At 41.8% G+C, this 19,715-nt stretch overlaps 1 protein-coding gene across 1 annotated transcript; it reads right to left on the bottom strand.

Annotated features, from left to right (window-relative positions):
* Positions 1 to 11,072: 11,072 nt before the first annotated feature.
* CTSV (cathepsin V) lies at positions 11,073 to 16,171 on the bottom strand. The gene is made up of 8 exons (XM_028122276.2): positions 16,091 to 16,171; positions 14,796 to 14,932; positions 14,380 to 14,502; positions 14,132 to 14,278; positions 13,742 to 13,966; positions 12,914 to 13,079; positions 12,143 to 12,260; positions 11,073 to 11,339 (listed from the first exon to the last, which is right to left on the bottom strand). The coding sequence occupies exons 2-8, from the start codon at positions 14,919 to 14,921 to the stop codon at positions 11,240 to 11,242; spliced, it is 1,005 nt and encodes a 334-aa protein (XP_027978077.1). The 5' UTR covers positions 14,922 to 14,932; positions 16,091 to 16,171; the 3' UTR covers positions 11,073 to 11,239.
* Positions 16,172 to 19,715: the final 3,544 nt, after the last annotated feature.

Raw genomic sequence — 19,715 nt, forward strand, 5'->3', positions numbered from 1 at the left:
ATGTATCTGTATGATGCAGCTGCTTGAGACAGGGAGGGTATATCATCACAAGATAAAATCATCTATGTAATAATAATGCACCATCTCCTCTGGCAATATCCATTTTTCCAAATCTCTGTCTACCATCCTGTGACAAACTGTGGGACTATGGAGATACACTTGGGGCAATGCCTGGAAGGTCCATTGTCTCCTGTTCCATGTGAAGGTGACCTGGCCTTGGGATTCAAGTCCAGTAGAATGCTGGAAAGGGGATTAGATCAGTCTAGTACATAATGATCTGTCTTAATGGATGCCATGATTTTTTCTAAAAATAAGGCTATATTAGGCGCCATGGCATGGATGGGTGGAGTAACTTTATTGAGTTCCCTATAATCTATTTTCACTTACCAGGCCCCATTAGATTTCTTTACAGGCCAAACCAGACTACTGAATGGGCTTTGAGCTGGCCTGATTACCCCTGCCTTTTCTCATTAGATAATGGTGGTGGTAACCTCGTTATGCCAGGTAACTTATATTGTTTTATGCTTATTATTCTCCAGAGGAACCAGCAGCTGCATAGATTCCCAGTTTGCATGACCCATGAGGACAGGTTTCACTACTTGAATACACAACCTGAATTTGCCTGTAGTTGTAGTTAGATCCAGGTTCTGTAAAACATGTATGCCCAAAATATACTCAGGAATGGGGAAAATATGCACCAGAAAACAGCAGGGAGGGAGCTTGCCAATCTGTAGGTAGAAACTAGTTTGTCTGACCTTGATAATTTGTTTCCCATAACATCAATTGCTTTTATTTCTCCCTGAAATATTGAGGGGCTGCCATAGATAAGTGTTCATTCATCAACAGTGTCTATTAGAGCTAGTACAGTCTGTTAGTGTGAAACTAATTAAATGGTTAATTCAACATGGGGCCTCTGGTCATCCCCCTATTGTACTCACTAGATGACAACATTGGCTTAACCCCTAGTCTCTAATGGTAAGATATACCCATCCCCCAAATTCCTCTGTTAGCAGAGGGGCTCTCAGGAATACATCTCGCTTTTTTGAGCCTCCTTTCAAGTGAGTAAACTGCTTTCCCTTAGGCAACACCTTCCATAGGCTTAGCAAGACCCAATTGGATTGTTTGTCTATATTTCCTCTCAGGGTCCCAGGTAATACTAGATCTTGCCACAGTTATTTACTAAAGGTCTTGATGGGCCCTCTTTCTGACATTTTATTATTGGCAGGGTCCTTCATTTTTCTGTTTTGCAACTTATTTCCCCCATGCCTGATTCTTTTGGTTTCATGTAAGTCAGCCACCATAGTGGCTACTATAGCAATGGGTTGATTACCCGTCGGTGCAAGGACAGATACTAAAGTCCCATACCATGCCCCAGGGCTGGGTAAGATATGGTCTTTCACAAAGGAGGAAAATAATTCTTTGGTCTTCTAAAATGCGGAGTGTGGATGGCATGTTTCATTCTCAGGTCTCATGAAATTTCTTGTAGTTCTTCCATAGAGGTCCAGTGCAAGGAGGGGAGGCAACATCCCCTTCATTAGGCCAGGTCATCTTAATGGTAGAGTTTATATAATTAATCAAACTAGCTAAGCACTCACCCATGCCTGAGGCATACAACCTTTGTATTAAGGCAGGTTGAGTGACTGAGGACATTTTAGCATCTGAGACCCATCTAACGTATCATCTGCCCTAATATCCCACCATTGTAACACCCAAGCTGTTACCCCTTCTTGGCCCTTTTGCTTAAACGGCTTATTAGCTCTGATTCACTAGCAGAATAGCCCCTCAGTCATTTTCTGTCTTGTTGGAATTTATTCTCAGTTATCTCAAGGCTCATGAATGGCCTGGGTCTTTGTTTGAATCAAAAGGGTGTGACTGTAAAACATTTTCCTCCTCCATGACAATGTCCTCCTCATGAGAGTAGTCATTATTCCAGGGATCCTGTGCTTTAGGGTCCCAATTCTGTTGAGATATAACAGTTCTCACTTTAGCGTGTGGTAGTCTGCACCCATGCATCTTTGCCATCTTATATGTCATAATTTCTAAGCATTCCTCCTGCTATTGGATTCCTTTGGACATAATATCCATATTAGAGAACATGTGGTCTGTACATCCTTTTCCAAAGTCAATGCTTCTCTAGTCTGTTCTAATTCTCTCCTTCCTTATAATTCTTTTTCCACAGTGTCTCATAATGTACTTAGCAATAGCCAACCTACTGCCATAATACCTTGTTCACTTTCCCTTCTCCATGTCCTTTTCCCTACCATTTTGGATAGGATATCTAATAATCCCTTGGGCCATTTCAGGGTATCCCTGTACTCATGCACTGCTCCAAAATGCTCAAAAAACCTAGCTGAATCTCCTCACATGGCAGTGGCTGGCCAGCTTCGGATTTCCCCACTGGCAATGGGATTTCCCTTATAGACAATGGGCTTTCTCCTGGCAGAGCCCCTTTATCCATGCTTGCTTTAGGTCTCTTGCTTGGCTCACCAACTGTTAGAAGATGGAGGAGGAATAGCAAAGTATCCTCCAAACTGAGAAGGCACTTTGAGACCAAAAAATGAAGCAAGCCATTCCATACCATTTACACACAGTTTTACTGATGTGGAGATTGGGTGAATGATAATCCAGATGCTACACAGCTATTCTCTGCAATGTCAGGATCTTAATCCACAGATTTACAGAACAAGAGGATGTGCAACGTCATCATGGGGTCAGAGTATTTAACATTTAACAGATCATCTGTGTACCAAAGTGTGGCAGGGGAAGAAATGATGATATCTTTTCATCTAAACACCTTTAAGGAAGATCAGAACAAACCTTCCTGCAATTTGGTCAGGGGACACATTAACCTCTAAGGGGCCTGGAACAAGTAGCCCCAAGGGAGATCATTGCAGGGACATGAACAAGATGGAGGGCCAAAGGTAGAATCAGTATTATCCGCACTCCTACACCTATACAAAATGTAGTTGAGATGCTTTGGTATATTGTAGAAGAATGTATCCAAAGGCTTTGGGAGATTGAAATGGATTTGTCATGTAACACTGCTCACTCACCTCAGAAGGGTATAGAGGACACACCTTCCACTATGGCTGCAAGAAAAAAATTTGTGAGGGAAGTCCCAGTATCCTTGAAAAGCTCTGCGGTCACTCTTCCCTACAGATTAGAAATTACAGTGGAAACTGCTGCCACTGAGGTGGGATTTTTTTTTTAATTAATTAATTTATTTGACAAAGAGATACACAGCAAGAGAGGGAACACAAGCAGGGGGAGTGGGAGAGGGAGAAGCAGACTTCCTGCAGAGCAGAGAGCCCGATGTGGGGCTCGATCCCAGGACCCTGGGATCATGACCTGAGCCAAAGGCAGACGCTTAACGACTGAGCCACCCAGGCGCCCCTGAACTGTGATTCTTAAACGCAATGGGGATAGGAGTCAAATGGTGGCACTTAATAGCCAAAGATAAGGAGGATGTAGAGGCTGATTTTAGGCAACACACTTGAACAGGGGAAACTTGAGCAAGGCAGAAGGGCCCACAGTGACCACCTAGCTGATGCAAATAGGCTCATTAAATGACCCATCTTGACATAGCCATAGGCCCTAACTAACCAATGAGCTACTTACAACTAGACACTGGTAACAAAAAAGGGAAAATTCCATACATTCCCACACTTCCCCCCTCCACCCTATAGCCCCTACCACTGCCCTGTGGCAGTCTCTCCTTTGCTGTCCTGCCTGCTGTTCACATGCAGTGAATTCAATAAACTTCTATCTCCTTTGTTCTGCCTTGGGTGAATTCTTTCACCTCCACTGCCTCCAGCCCCCACCCAATTGGAACACACCATAGTGGACGTAGTTATTATAGTAGACAGCAGAGTCAGTGCAGCAGAGTTAGAATAGTCTGACTTGCAAAGACCTATGGCATTGGCTAGCTGACCATAATGTCCCTAGAAGAGAAGTAGAGAGGTTGTCTACTAAATTCTTATTTGGTCTATATAAGCAGAAGAGTTCTAGGTCAATTCAGTGGAAGTCTAACTTGAATTAAAAAAAAAAAGTTTCAGTCCCTCAATTAATTCTAAAACTTGAGACAGTTTACAGACCCCAAACCCTTAAATGAAAGGGAAACTGGGTCCCCACTATGCTGTTGAGTTTTATACTGTTTATACTCTTTTTACTGTTCATTTTTTCTCCCAGCCTTCTCCAAAGAGGTACATAGCCTTTTACCAAGGTGACCATGCATTGGAGAAAAGGATACAATTGGCCATTTTGTGAACTACTCAATATTGGCTCTGAACTGACACTAATTCTAGGAGATCCAAAACATCACTGTGGACCACAGATCAGAGTAGGTCCTTATGGCAGAACCTCAATGGAGTTTTTGCTCAGGTCCATCTCACAGTGGGTCCAGTATAGTGTTTCCTCCAGTTGCAGAATGGATAAATGGAATTGACATTCTCACAAACGGGCAGAATTCCCACACTGGCTCCCAGATCTGTAGAGTGAGAGCTATTATAGTAGGAAAGGCCAAGTAGAACTCACCAGAACTGCTTCTACCTAGCAAAATAGTAAACCAAACGCAGTGACACATTCCTGGAGGGATTGCAGAGATTAGTGGCACCATCAAGGACTTGAAGGATACAGGGATTATGATTTTCACCACCACATCCCCATTCAACTCATCTATTTGGCCTATGAAGAAAACACACGGATTTTGAGGAATGACAATGAATGATCATAAACTTAACCAGGTGGTGACTTCAACTGCAGCTGCTGTTCCAGATCTGGTCACAGAGCTTCCGCAAATTAACATATCCCCTACTAGCTGGTATGCAGTTATTGATCTGGGAAATGCTTTTTTTTCTTCACACCTATTAGTAAAGACCACAAGAAGCAGTTTGTTTTCAGCTGGCAAGGGCAATAATACACCTTCACTACCTTAGGGTTTTATCAACCCTCCAGCCATACGTCATAATTTAGTTCTCAGGAATTTTGATTACCTTTTCTTTCCACATCATATACTGGTCCATTACCTTGATGACTTAGGCTAAATGGAACTAGTGAGCAGGAAGTAGCAAGTACTCTAGACTCACTGGTCTTATTGATAAGACATCTGTATGTCAGAGGCTGGGAAATAAATCCTACAAAAATTTAGGGGCTTCCCATCTCAGTAAAATTTCTAGGTGTTCAGTGATGTTGAGCATGTCAAGATATACCTTCTAAGATGAAGGATAAATTATTGCATTTGGCCCCACCTAGAACCAAAAAAGAGGGACAATGCTTAGTGGGCTTCTTTGGATTTTGAAGGCAATATATTCCCCATTTGAGTATGCTACTTTGGTCCATTTACTGAGTAACCCAAAAAACTATTAGTTTTGAATGGGGCCCAGAATAAGAAAAGGCTCTGCAGCAGGCCCAGGCTACTGTGCAAGCTGCTCTGCTACTTGGGCTGTATGATCCAGCAGATCCAATGATACTTGAAGTGTCAGTAGCGGATAGAGATGTGGTTTCAAGCCACTGGCAGACCCCAAAAGGCAAATAATAAAGCAGACTAAGGATTTTGGAATGAAGTCATGATATCCTCTGCAGATAACTACTCTCCTTTTGAAAAACAGCTTTTGGGGTGCCTGGGTGGCTCAGTCGGTTAAGCGCCTGCCTAAGGCTCAGGTCATGGTCCCAGGGTCCTGGGATGGAGTCCCACATCGGGCTCCCTGCTCAGCAGGGAGCCTGCTTCTCCCTCTCCCTCTGCCTGCCGCTCCCCCTGCTTGTGCTCTCACTCTCTCTCTCTCTAAAATAAATAAATAAAATCTTCAAAAAAAAAAAAAAAGAAAAAGAAAAGAAACAGCTTTTAGCTTGGCTACTGGGTATTATCAGAGTATAAATGCTTAAAAACAGGCTGCCAAGTTCATGAGCTGGGTGTTATCTGATCCACCAAGCCATAAAGCCAAATGTGCATAGCAGCATTCCATCATCCAGTAGAAGTGGTATATATGAGACTGGGTCTGAGCAAGCCCTCAAGGCACAAGTTACATTAGGAAGTGGCCCAAATGCTCACAGCCCCCACTCTTACCTTCTTTCTCCCAGCCTCCACCTATGGCCTCACAGGGAGTTCTCTAAAATCAGTTGATTGAGGAAGAGAAAACTTGGGACTGGTTTACAGATGGTTCTACATGATATGCAGGCACTAACTGAAGTGGACAACTGCAGCACTCTGACCCCTTTCTGGGGTATCCCTGAAGGACAGCGGTGAAGGGAAATCCTCCCAGTGAGCAGAATGTTGAGTATCTGGTTGTTCATTTTGCTTGAAAGGAAAAATGGCCAGACATGCGATTATATACCAATTCATGAGCTGTGGCCATGGTTTGACTGGATTGTCAGGTACTTGGAAGAATCATGATTAGAAAATTGCTGACAAAGAGGTCTGGAGAAGGGGCATCTGGGTGGCTCAGTTGGTTAAGCGTCTGCCTTCGGCTCAGGTCATGATCCCAGAGTCCTGGGACTGAGCCCCACATCGGGCTCCCTGCTCAGTGGGGAGTCTGCTTCTCCCTCTGCCCCCACCTTGCTCTTGTGCTCCCTCTCACTCTCTCTCAAATAAATAAATAAACAATCTTAAAAAGAAAAAAAGAGGTCTGGAGAAGAGGTATGTGGATAGAGCTCTCTGAATTGGCAAAAAGCATGACTATATTTTTGTTCCATGTAAATGCTCACCAAGGGGTAACCTCAGTAAATCCAGTGGATAGAATGACCTGTTCTGTTGCTACCAGTCAGCTTCTTTTCCCAGCTGCAGCTCTCACTGCCAATGAAGTCATGAACAAAGTGGCTATGGTGACAGATGGAGATTATGCATGGGCTCAGCAATATGAGAATGTAAGCTCCCAAAGGGAGGGACTGTGACTATTTCCTTTGCTGTTGTGTCCCCAGAGCCGACAGCACTGTTGAATGAGTAAATACATGAATTACAAAAGTTTTAAAAATATAGTACTGAGAAATGAGACCATGGAACAGCTCTTGGTAATAGTTTATTAACTCATTTCAAAAGAGTGATGATCATGAACATTTGTGAAATTCTGTATTTAAAGTTAAGTGGTGGTGGGGCGCCTGGGTGGCTCAGATGGTTAAGCATCTGCCTTCGGCTCAGGTCACGATCCTGGGGTCCTGGGATCGAGTCCCGCATCGGGCTCCCTGCTCCTTGGGAGCCTGTTTCTCCCTCTGCTTCTCTCTCTCTCTCTCTCCCCCTCTGGCTCTCATGAATAAACAAATAAAATCTTAAAAAATAAATAAATAAATAAATAAATAAATAAATAAATAAATAAAGTTGAGTGGTGGGAGATGCACACACATATTTGTATATTACTAAGATTTGCTTTTTAAACTCCCAGAAGTTTTTTAGATTTTTATATCAGTCAAAAGGTAACTGAGTTTAAGAAACATCACCAATTTAAAATTTTATAGACAAAACATAAATGTGGTTTTATCACTGTACCTTTCATCAATTAAAAATCACTAACAGAGGGGCACCCGGGTGGCTCAGTCAGTTAACCATCTGCATTCTGCTCAGGTCATGATCCCAGAGTCCTGGGATTGAGTCCCACATCAGGGTCCCTGCCCAGCAGAGAGCCTGCTTCTCTCTCTCCCTCTGCTGCTCTCCCCTGCTTGTGCTTTCTTGGGCTTTTCTGTCAAATAAATAAAATCTTAAAAAAAAAAAAAGTGACTAACAGAAACAGGGCAGTCTATACTTGCTTAAGATTTTGTAAATATGGGTACCTGGGTGGCTCAGATGCTTAAGTGTCTGCCTTCCACTCAGGTCATTATCCCAGGGTCCTGGGATCGAGTCCTGCATCAGGCTCCCTGCTCCTTGGGGAGCATGCTTCTCTTTCTGCCTCTCTCTCTCATGAATAAATAAAATCTTAAAAAAAAAATTTTGTAAATATACTTTGGAGATGGTGATGGAATTATGTGCACCAAATGGCAATTTCTTAATTACAGTCATTTCCCCTTCTCTGTGGGTAATACATTCCCAGACCTCCAGTGGATGCCTGAAACTGCAGATAGTACCAAACCCTCTATATGCGTTTGACCCTTGAACAACACAGATTTGAACTGTGTACGCCCACTTCTTTTTTTTATACAGTATAGTTTTAACCAGTTAAACATAAAGCTACTCCCACATGCTTCTACACAAGAGGTTACAAACCCTTTTCTTAATGAAAATGTCACTTGAAAGACATATTATACAAAGTGTAGTTTCAGTAAGTTAAGCACAATTGTATTCCAATGTTTTTTTTAAAGATTTAGAGAGAACACGAGCTGAAGGAGGGAAAGAATCCTCAAGCAGACTCCCTGCTGAGTGGGGACCCTATCATGACCTGAGCTGAGACCAAGAGTAAGCTGCCCAACCAACTGAGCCGCCCAGGCACCCCTCCAATATACTTCTACATAAGTTTACATAGACTTATATCTCAAAGATTTTATTTGAAAGTTATATACAGTGTAGTACCAATGGTTTAAGCATATGGCTTATCTCATATGTGTAGGCCCACTTATATGTGGATTCTTTTACAGTAGTGTAAATGCATTTTCCTTATGATTTTAACATTCTTATTGTAAAGATAAAGAATATGCATAATATACAAAATGTGTTGTGTTATCGGTAGTTTCTGGTCAACAGTAGGCTATTAAGATTTTGGAGAATAAAGTTATACAGAATTTCAACTGCATAAGGTAAGGGTGGGGTTGGCACCCCTAAACCCCACATTATTCAAAGTTCAATTGTACTGTTTTTTCCTATATATACATATTTATGATATAAATTTGTAAATGAGGTACAGGACAAGATTAACACTAAAATAGAATGGTTATAATATACTATAGGGGAGCCTGGGTGGTTCACTTGGTTGTGTCTGACTCGTGGTTTTGGCTCAGGTCATGATCCCATGGGTTGTGAGTTCAAGCCCCAAGTCGGGCTCCATGCTCAGAGGGGAGTCTGCTTGAAGAATCTCTACCTTTGCCCCTCCTTCCACTCTCTCTCAAAATGAATAAATCTTTAAAAATGTACTATAATGTTATGTGAACGTGGCCTCTCAAATTCTTATTATACTCATCCTTCTTGTGATGTAGGATATGGTATACCCATGTGATGAGATGAAGTAGGGTGAAGGACATTGTGATACAGCATTAGGCTACTGACCTTCTGGTCACTTGTCAAAAGGATCATTTGCTTCTGCACTGCTGTTGCCTGAAACCATGGAAAAGTGAAAACAGTGGGGGGTAGGGGGGATGCTCTACTGTACTGAGTACCCTGAGCACTTTTCCTCCTCTAATAACACACCCGTGTCATAGCTACAAACCCACATTAGGCCAAACCCTCCCTCATAATTTGCCAAATTTTCTCACTTTTCCTTATTTCCTTTGGAATATAACTAGGATAAGGAATCATTTGGATGTCTGAACTATAGGAAATACTGGTAGTCTGTTCTTCAGATTAGATTTTTATAGTGATAAAATTTGTTTCCAGCTCTCTTTTATTTCAAAGTCTATTGGCTCCTTTGAAATTCTTTTAGATGATAGATGTGGTTTGGTACTTTTCGTAAACTTAAAATACAAGGTCTTTGGAAGTTACAAAAACATCAAATAGTTTATAAACATCTGAGGGGTCCTCTGCTTTGACAGACTTGAAACTTTTTTAAAGAAAAAGCCATCACACTCTCCTTCAGTTTAGCACCCAGATGTCTCCTTAGTCTTGAGTTGTTTCAGTATTCCGTGGACAGCATTCTGTTAACCCATTGTTGCAAGATGAAGGAATCCTTTCTCAAAGAAAACTTGTGTGGTAGATTGTATTTTCCCCAAAATGGCAATGGACAAAGGTTACTGAAGGTTTGGGGGATAGAAGGTTCCAGTTGTCCTCCATCTCTCATTCCCTTCATAATGGATTATGGCTAGATTAAATATTTCAGTTTATTTGCTGTATTTTCTTTTTATAAGGATGAAATTTTTAAACACATATATACATGCTTCTTTAGCTTGCAGAATGTATACTTTTACATTTTTCCCCCCTACTAGAAAAGATGTCTTCTACAGAAAAGGTTTAAGAAAATAATCATCCATAATCCACCCAAAAGTTGGCATATTTCCTTTCCATCGTTTCAATATACAAAAATATCGTCTTATTTGTATTTACTGCCTATACAACCATATGCTTAGGCTGTTTTGTTCCAAGTTTATTTTTAATTCCGAGATTAGGCAGCTAAGCCCAAGTTTGGCCTAGTGATCACTCATCCATCTTCCCAGGCTGGGGGACTATTTTTGTAGCCCACGTTCATCTCTTACGGATCTTTTAACATATTTTTCCAGTTCTTACCAAGGATCTGAGACTTGTTCATCACAGCCATTAAATTTACTTTTGCTAACACTAGGTAACAAATGAAGCTTTTCCTAGAAGAGTTATGTGGAAAGCCATCGAAGACTTGACAGAACAAAGACAAAACAGATTTGGTAATCCAGAATCTGGTCCTTATTCAACTGCAAAGTAGTCACATGGTCTTCACCAGCAATTCAGAGATAGCTTCAGTACCTGGCCCTGAGATTTTATCCCATAACCTTATTAGATTTTAACCATCTTGAGTCAAGAGGATCTCCTTTTCTAGTATCTAAAACCTAAGAATCTGTATGTCTATTCACTTTTCTAAAGAGTGAATCGTTAAACTATTAACTTTATTGAAACACTTTACCTTTGTCCTCCCAGACTGTCATATTTTGCCAGATTCAAGGGTTGGGTCAACACAGCCAATGAACAGCTGACATAAAATCTGCGTATTTATAACTAGAAGTTCCTGAGGGCCACCCAGTGTCCTCCTAATGTACCATTGGCATATACAGTTATGTCTTTATAACCCAGTTATATTTCCCGACTACACAAAAAGTTAATGCACTGAAAACAGAGAAGTTCCACCTCTACATATTGAATTAAACTTTATTTTAAAAGGTAAAGTTTTATATATCCTTTGAAAAAAATGAAAATTCAAGTCTTAGAATTAAGTAATGAGTTGTCAACATTATAAAGCTATTTAAAACAGTAATTAAAGTAGTGGTAATGCTGTACCCTTATAAAAATGTCACAGAATTCAAATCACAACTCGGATCCTCAATGATTCAAGTGTCTTATCTTACACAATAAGGATTTGGTCAGTTTTAAGATAAAATTCCTCCAGATATGCTGTCCCCAAGTCCTCTTATCTTCTGGTCCATCAGCTCACACAGTGGGATAGCTCGCTGCTGTGGCAATTCCACAGTGGTTGTCCTGGTCTTTGGCCATTTTTACATAGCCATTACAGCCCCATTCTGGCCCCCAACTGAAAGAAGAGCATATTTTGTTTTATACAAAGAATCAAGTACACATTAGCTTCATTAATAATAATAGCTAATACTTAAGATAGGACTTCCCACTTATCAGGCACTATTCTAAGTGCTCTTACTTATAAATATATTAATTCCCATGAGTCCTTAACTTTTTAAGATAGGAAACTGAGGCACAGCTAGGATTCCAATGTACCAGTCTGTTTCTACAGGCTATCTTATACCTCATCTCAAAGAACTTGAGTGGTGAAAACTGATCCTGACAACGCGCAAAGCCTCGGAGAGTTGGGAAATAGCATAAGACAGCAGGGCCACAAATGCTAACAGGAAGGATGCACAGAGCCCACTGGACTCTTGGAAAATCTTTCCAACTTAAAGAGTCAGCAGTTATTTGTGCTCAGTCTACCTTGTTGAGAAACTGGACACAGAAAAAAGAAACCAGCCCTTAACCCTATAAGGGTGCAAAATCCTTTATCTGAAACTCTTTAGGGCCAGATGTATTTCTGAATAAAAAATAAAAAAAATTCAGAATTTAGAATTGCAATGTTACAAATACATAATAATTCCAACAAGCTTGCTACAGAATCTTGTAATCAAACATCAGTACATTAAAAAAAAAACAAAAAAAGAACACATCAGCACGTTTTATCTTTATAAAAGTATCAGAGTGTTCACTCTTAAGTGGGAGAAAGACTTTTGGGATTTCAAAGTTGAGCTTTTTTGGGCCTGAAATCAAATACTGATTCCAAACAAGCACGCCCTTTTCAATTTAATATATGTAACATTTGGAGTTTGATACCTGTTCTTGACAATCCAAAATTTATTGTTATTTGAATCTGTTCCTTCATAGCCATAGCCAACCACCAGAACACCATGATCGAGGTCTTTGCTACTGCACTCTGGGTCAAAATAAATGCCTAGGAGAGTAAAATTCAATGTCAGGGTAAGGAGCTCCAAGTGACACGACAGTAAGTCACCCTCTCTACCACAGGTAAGAGAGACATCTCAAAATTCAATTAAATGTCATAAACAAATTCCAAACAATGCTTAAATATTTATCAAAAAATTGTCATAGCTCATAAAAAGGAAAAGTCAAACTTAACTCACGAGCAATGAACAAAATTAAATCCAAGATATTTTCTACTTGAAAAAAACACAAAGATTTCCAATAATAATATCTAGTTTCCAAAGCTAAGGTGATTTAGCCACTCCTATTATTTGGCATAATCCTTTCTATTCCTAAAAGGAAACAGCACAAAACAAAGTTAACACTTGAGCCACAGGGTTCTTTGTAGTTCTATAGTAAACATTTTTGGGAAAAAAGGTCCAACAACTGGACAGTAGTTACGTCAATTAGTTGTATTTACAAAATTACAAAGTCATTTAAAACTATTTAGGAAGAGTTTGTCATGAGAAAATGCCTAAAGTATGTCAAATGGAAACATCACTATATTAAATGCATACTCAAAATTCTACAGTTTTTGAAAGCAGGACTCCAAAAAGTCAATCATGGTGGTAGTTTTCCAATTTTGCCAGCCTGAATCTCTACAATAAAAATATAAACACCTACCTGATTTATAGAACTGGAATGACTGATGGCCTGCATCAATAGCAACAGAGATGGGTCCTACAGTTGCCACTGCCTTCATAAGGGCCTTCTCCCGTTGAGGGATGTCCACGAAGCCCGTGTCATTGGCGGCAGAACATTCAGGCCTGTAGTTACAGGTATCTGTGTCCTTTTAAAGGTAAATGGGAAAGAAACTTGATCACTACCATCCAGCTCCTGGGGAACATGAGTTCTAGGACCTCAAGACTCGGCAATTTGCCGCTTAATTTTCCAAGTCAACTTTGTTGTAAGGCAACAGCAGAATGCTACCGGTTGATTGGAAATTGAAAAATCAGTAGATGTTTCTTCAGTGAAACCCAAGTCTACTTGTCCATAAGAAATTTTTCACTATGGGACACCTGGGTGGCTCAGTCCATTAAGCGTCTGCCTTCGGCTCGGGTCATGATCCCGGGGTCCTGGGATCGAGTCCCACCATCGGGTTCCTTGCTCAGCGGGAGCCTGCTTCTCCCTCTCCCACTCCCCCTGCTTGTGTGTGCTCTCTCTCTCTCTCCGATAAATAAAATCTTAAAAAAAAAAAATTTTTTTTTCACTATGGAGAAATTTGCATTATGTCCAGAATGGCATATTAAAGTCTCCAAGTTACACAGAAGTAAGAACAGCTATATGCTAACCATCTATTCAGAGAATCTGTGCAAAAGGCTGACAATTTATAATGGCACTTCTGTCAGTTTGCATCTAAAATGTGAATGCTGAATAAAGTGCCTGTTATCTTTGGTTCAGTTCAACTTTCAGAAGCGGGGCTGGAATACCAAGATGAGGAGCTCCACTCACCCTGGCAAGATAGGGGTAGGATTCCTCCGAGTCCAGGCCTCCGTTGTCCTCCACGTACTGGAAGGCATAATCCATCAGGCCACCACTGCAGCCCTCGTTGCCTTGAGACCGAGAGCAGTCCACCAGGTTCTGCTCACTCAGTGACACGAGTTTGCCAGTTTTCCGGAACATCTGTCCTTCGAGGGCACCCGTTGCACTAAAAGCCCAACAAGACCCACATTGACCCTGAAAGTAAAAAAGGTATCAGTTTACAAGACAACAAAAGCCCACATACTTGAATATTCTTAAAACAAAAAAGCAAACTGATGTCACTCGACAGTCTACCAAATCAAGGACACTAATTCCTTTTGGATTTACTCTTAGAAGGAGATCTGCTAAATATTATCATACCTGATTCTTCACAGGAGTTACATAGCCTTTCAGAGTCCAGTCCACAGATTTGGGGATCTCAGCAAAGAGAGGTTCTTGGAACACTTTCCCTTTCCTGTGTTTCTGGTTTCGAAAGCCATTCATCACCTGCCTGAATTCTTCATTGGTCTTAAGGAAAAGTAAGTAAAATGTTGAAAAAAACCAAGAGGTTGTTCTGCTAAAGTACAGAGAGAAAGCACAAAAAGTTCAGCAATCCATGCCACACTCACCATGTCACCAAAGGCATTCATTGCCATTGTGAAGCCATGTTTCCCTTGGCTATATTCCCGATTATGCAGTTCAATCATTTTCATATTCTTCTCCCACACTGCTCTCCTCCATCCTTCTTCATTCTAGAGGCAAATATATAACTTACATTTACTTCTACTTAAAACTGAGCCCACCCTCACCAAGTGGATTTGCAGACAGGGAGAAAAACCAGAGCCAGGGATGGCTTTATATTTCTGTTGGAGCTGTTCAACAACCATACAACAAGGAATTATGCCCATATTGTATTCAGTAATGGGTGCCACGAAGTTTTGCCTTGGTAAAAGCTGACCTCTAGATGCAACTCTCTACCTATAAACTCCCAACAGCAAGGGCCTTTCTCTTGGGCTCTCTCTGGACAGTTTCATAGGTTACCAACCATGCCATATAATCTCCTGTGTGCCGCCTTCCACTGGGACCAGTGTGCATCTAGGTTCTGATCGAGTTTTGGAGCTGCTGCGGCTATTCCCAAACAAAGGGCAGCCAGGAAGAGTGAAGGATTCATACTTCAAAAACCTAGGAAGGAAAATGAATATTCAATGAGACCGATCCTTTAAAAAAGCCATCCTATTTTGTCCTGAGATGTTGTGGAGTAAAAACACTTAAATCATCTTCCCAAATATTTACAGGTCTGTGAAAAAGGCTATGCATGTGGCTGGAGAAAAGAGGCCAAGGACTTAAACAGTGGAGGTAGTAGGATTCAGCCATCAACTGAAAAACAGGCTGACAAGTGCTGTAGGAATTGAAACTGACTTCATTGTAACATAACAGTGCAATGACAACTTAGGTTTTGATAGGGGTCTCAGAATCTTAAGGCAACTAAAACTGTTGGTCCAAGTTATTTACTGAAAATATCGAGGTGACCCAGGAAATCTTAGTTATAAGACACCTGAATCCAAGTAGGGGCAGGGACCCCCCCAGGACTTAAGGTAGCCACCTCACACTTTTCTTCTAGACTAATGTACAGCATGCCGTGAGAGAAGCCTTCGAACCTCCGGTCCTTGTTTCTGAAAGGCCTTCCCAGAAGTTGGGCAGGAGTGCACCCAATGCTCCGCTGTCCCCACATTTGGCTTCTGCCGCCAACACTTCCATTCACTCCCTCAAATCGAAGACGTGGTCACGAGGCACGAGGGAGTCCCGAGCCCCCAGTTCCCGACCCGGACAGGGCCAGGCTCTGCCGGGGCTCAGAGCACGGTCCCAGGCGGGGCCAACAGCGGCGCGGCAGGCGGGGCCGGGCCGGGGGGCTCTCCACCCCGCTCGCCGCCCTCAGCTTCCAGAGGATGTTGTTGATGGACGGCCGCGCAAGGAGTGCCGGGCCCCGCAGCCAGTACGTAGGTCAGGCTGCCGTGTACCTTCTTAGCCAGGCCGGGTCCCGCGGCGGCCCAGTTACCGGACCTGTGCCCGCCACGGCCCAGAGGCAGGCCGGTTCCTGCACAGCCTAGGACCTCCCGGTGGTCTCAGCGCCGCCCTGCGTTCCCCAAACCGTCCTCCCCCGACTTCCCACCTCAAGGCTTACAGGATCCAAGCGGCGCCGACTCAGCCTCATCAACTCCAGGCAAGCAGATGCTCTTATTCCCGCGGGTCGCACCCGCCCCTCGCCCGAGCCCCGGGGTGGATCCCCTCCTTTAGTCCCTGTCCCCGAGGCGCTGGGGGTCCCCAGACTGAGACGCTGACCTGCGGCGTCCACAGCTGCGCAGGCGCACTCCACAGACGCACGCAGCCCTTCCAAGATCGCCGAAGCCTGGGATTGTGGCCCAGTTGCTCCTGACTCAGCCTTTAAGGTCTCTGGAATTCTGCCCGCTCGGCCCCGCCCTTACCGCCTGCCCGCGCGGCGATTGGCTGCGCCGGCCTGTGGGCAGGGCCTCCAGGCGTGGGACTCCCAGCGCGTGACGCGGCTCGGTCTTAACTTGTCCCAGGGCAGCTAGGGCCTGCTTCAGTGGGCGCGGGGATAGCGCTGAGGGGGGCAAGGCGGCGGGGCACGGAGCCAACCTGGGGACCCAGATCGAGTCATTACCCCGAATTCAGGAGATCGGCGGGTGGTTCGCGAAAGGAAGCTTACAGGGAGCCCCAAATGGGTTTTCAGCATCGCTCTACTTGTCCTTTAGTTCTGGAGTTTTGGGTTAAAATCTCCCGTAGGTTTGAGAACAATATAGTCTAGTGGTTCCTGTTTATTCCAGGCAAAGGTGGGGCGGGTGGAGGATGCAGGATGGGATCCCTCTGGGTTTGGGAAGAATCTGGAGTGGACTGGAAATCCCCCACATACGGGACGCGATGGGCAAGACCCAAATCCTTGGAAAGGGGACAGACTGAATGGGTGTACAGAGAAGGCGTGGCATTTTGTAATACTGCTGTCCTGTTTCTCGCTCTTCTTCCCTCTCAAGCCTTTCTCAAAACCAACAGAAACAAATTATCTACAGAAAAATTTGGTTTAATAAAAAGGAGAAAAGCGGCCGAGAAGGGTGGAAACATATATTCCTACACTCTACATTAGGGGTTGATTGTTAGGTCTTTCTCAGTACCCAGTGCTTCTCTTGAGCTATAAGGAGTGTGCTTTAATAACACTTAATGTCAGGGTTTAGGTTATGCAGTTTGAAGAAGTGTTTTAGTTGGAGAACAAATATATATACATATATATATATATACAGTTGACCCTTGAACACTGTGGTTGTTAGGGGCAACGACTCCCCACACAGTTGAAAATCTGCATTATAACTTGAATGGCCAAAACCTTAACTACTAATAGCCTGCTGTTGGCCAGGAACCTTACCAATGACACAGAGAGTGGACTAACACATATATTGTATGTTGTATATATTATATAATGTATTCTTATCGTAAGCTAGAAAAAAGAAAATGTTACCAAGAAAATCATAATGAAGAGAAAATAAATTTACAGTATCCTAGTGTATTTATCAAAAAAATTTGGATGTAACTGAATTCCACATTTCAAACCTGTGTTTTTCAAGGGTCAACTGTATGTAGAGATTTAAGGAAATTAATTCAGAAATGTTTCTAAAATTTTCTTTTTTTAATTGCATAAGAAACACTCATTGTAGAAAGTATATTTAGAAAATGAACACCCTTGTCCTCTCCCTCCTCTTTTCTAAGGATATCTTTATATATATATATTCTTTTTCTTTTTACAGAAATGGAGTCATAGTGCATGTCAATTTGTACTTAGTTAAAATTAAATTGATAATCTTCATAGAAGCAAAATCAGACAAATATTTTTAAAAGTCAACGTCTTACAAATTTCATTTTATGTCCTTTGAAAAGTAGAGTCCTTTTCATCTCACACACAGCTAGGGGCTCAAAGTTCTCAGGTGGTTACAAAAGTGTACTGCATATGGCTGGACTTTGATTTTTTGTTTTATCCTTAAAAAAAAAAAAAGTAATCATGGTGGTCCATACAAGCGTTATCCACATGTGGAAATAAATGAAGACCACCCACATGATACAAAAAGAAGACAATTCAAAAACAGAATGAGGAAAAGCTTTAATTATGAAAAAAGAGGGAGGCTTCTGTAAGAAGAGGCTGTTGTCATGGGGAGGCTGGAGGATGAATAACTAGAAATGGAACCTCATTTATGTGATTGGTTTGGGAAGAATATTTGGATTTCTCTGGTTTGGAAGTGGAGGCAAAGATAAATGGATAGCCATTCAGCAAGTCCTGAGAGGTTGCCTGAGAGGTTTCTTTTGTGGGTCAGAGTTCTTTGTCATGTAAAGTATGGCCATTGTTTGCTTGTTTACTCAGTCGATCACAAGAAATCTAAATTATTCTAGCACGTGGGTTTTACAGCTGCCCTGGGGTCACAGCTCCATAAGATTGCACAGGGTGGAAAAACCTGCTACGGTGTGAATGTCTGCACCTTAGGCAATAGTCTGGCGGGAGGCTGCCTGACAGGTGCGGATCCAAAGAACGGCATCACCTTTGCTTGTTGGAATGTGATACAAAATCAATGGAGGATAAAATGGTCTCTATTGCAAATATGCTCAAAACCTAAAATTAAATCAAGAAAAATCTAAATTCAGGAGAAGTATAGGAGAAAGCCATTTAAGCAAAAGAGTGGAAGATACTGCTCCAACTCATACCATGTACTTATACATAATCTGTTAAAGAATGCATTACAAAAATGTGCATTACTAACCATTGTGTTCCTTTTCTTCTTATTCTATTGCTCTTCTTTTGCAAAATAACTTAGATGGGTGCTGATATTAAAATAGTCACATTTTAGTGAAGCAACCAAGACTTAGCTCTGCCTTTGATAGAATTCAGTTGTCAGAATTTCCCAATTCTTATTTAAAATGCAGTCTCTGTGAAAGTATATTCTCATGTGCCTGTCTAGATTTCTTTGGCTCACCAGTAAAACAGGATATAATTCTTTACCTCATCTCTGGAAGTTTTAAACAATGGGGTAATGAGCATAACAACCGCTCCAATTTGTTTCAATTCAATGAGCCAAGACTTATTCTTAAAAACGTTGTCCAGACAACTGTCCATTTGTAAAATGGTTTATTATAATTTATAATTTTATGAAAAAGAGTCTGTTTATGATTAGATGTTCACATGAAACCACTTTTGAAATAATTTTTCTTTTTCTTTTTCTTTTTTTTTTGAGCTACTGTAAACTTGTCTTTCATATACGGTTAAATACCCAATTCCTTAAGTAAATCAATTAACAAGAATTAATTAAACTTTTCCTTTGTGCTCATTGTCCTCTCCTGGTGTAGTTTGTGCATTTACTTAGACACATGCTGCTTGTAACTTCACTAACAGCTTTAATGAAGCTCAGCCTTTCCATTTTAAAATGAGATTAACTACAATAATCTTGATTTTACAGCATGTGAGCACAGCCATGACCAATATCATTAAAATGAGATTATGGCAAAGCATCTTGATGTAGTGGGTAACAAAAGAGCTGACCTTGTGGGATTTTCCCCACCGCCAAGACTATAATCCACAAACTCTCCTTTGGTTGCCAGAGGATCTTTTCCTCAAATCTGAAAAAAAAAACCAGTCTTTTCATGAAACAAGATGTATCAGTTTCTTTTTTTTTTAAAGATAATCTTTTTTTAAAGTTTTTATTTATTTATTTGATAGAGAGACAGCAAGAGCAGGAACACAAGCAAGAGTGGCAGAGGGAGAAGCAGGCTTCCTGCTGAGTAGGGAGCCTGATGTGGGGTATTGATCCCAGGACCCTGGCATCATGACCTGAGCTGAAGGCAGACACTTAATGACTGAGCCACCCAGGCGCCCCGAGATGTATCAGTTTCTTATGGCTGCTGTAACACATTTCCA

This window comes from Eumetopias jubatus, unplaced genomic scaffold (genome assembly GCF_037043125.1).
Source record: "Eumetopias jubatus isolate StellerSeaLion01/CBP00866 unplaced genomic scaffold, mEumJub1_p1.0 scaffold_15, whole genome shotgun sequence".
NCBI classification, from domain to species: Eukaryota; Metazoa; Chordata; class Mammalia; order Carnivora; family Otariidae; genus Eumetopias; species Eumetopias jubatus.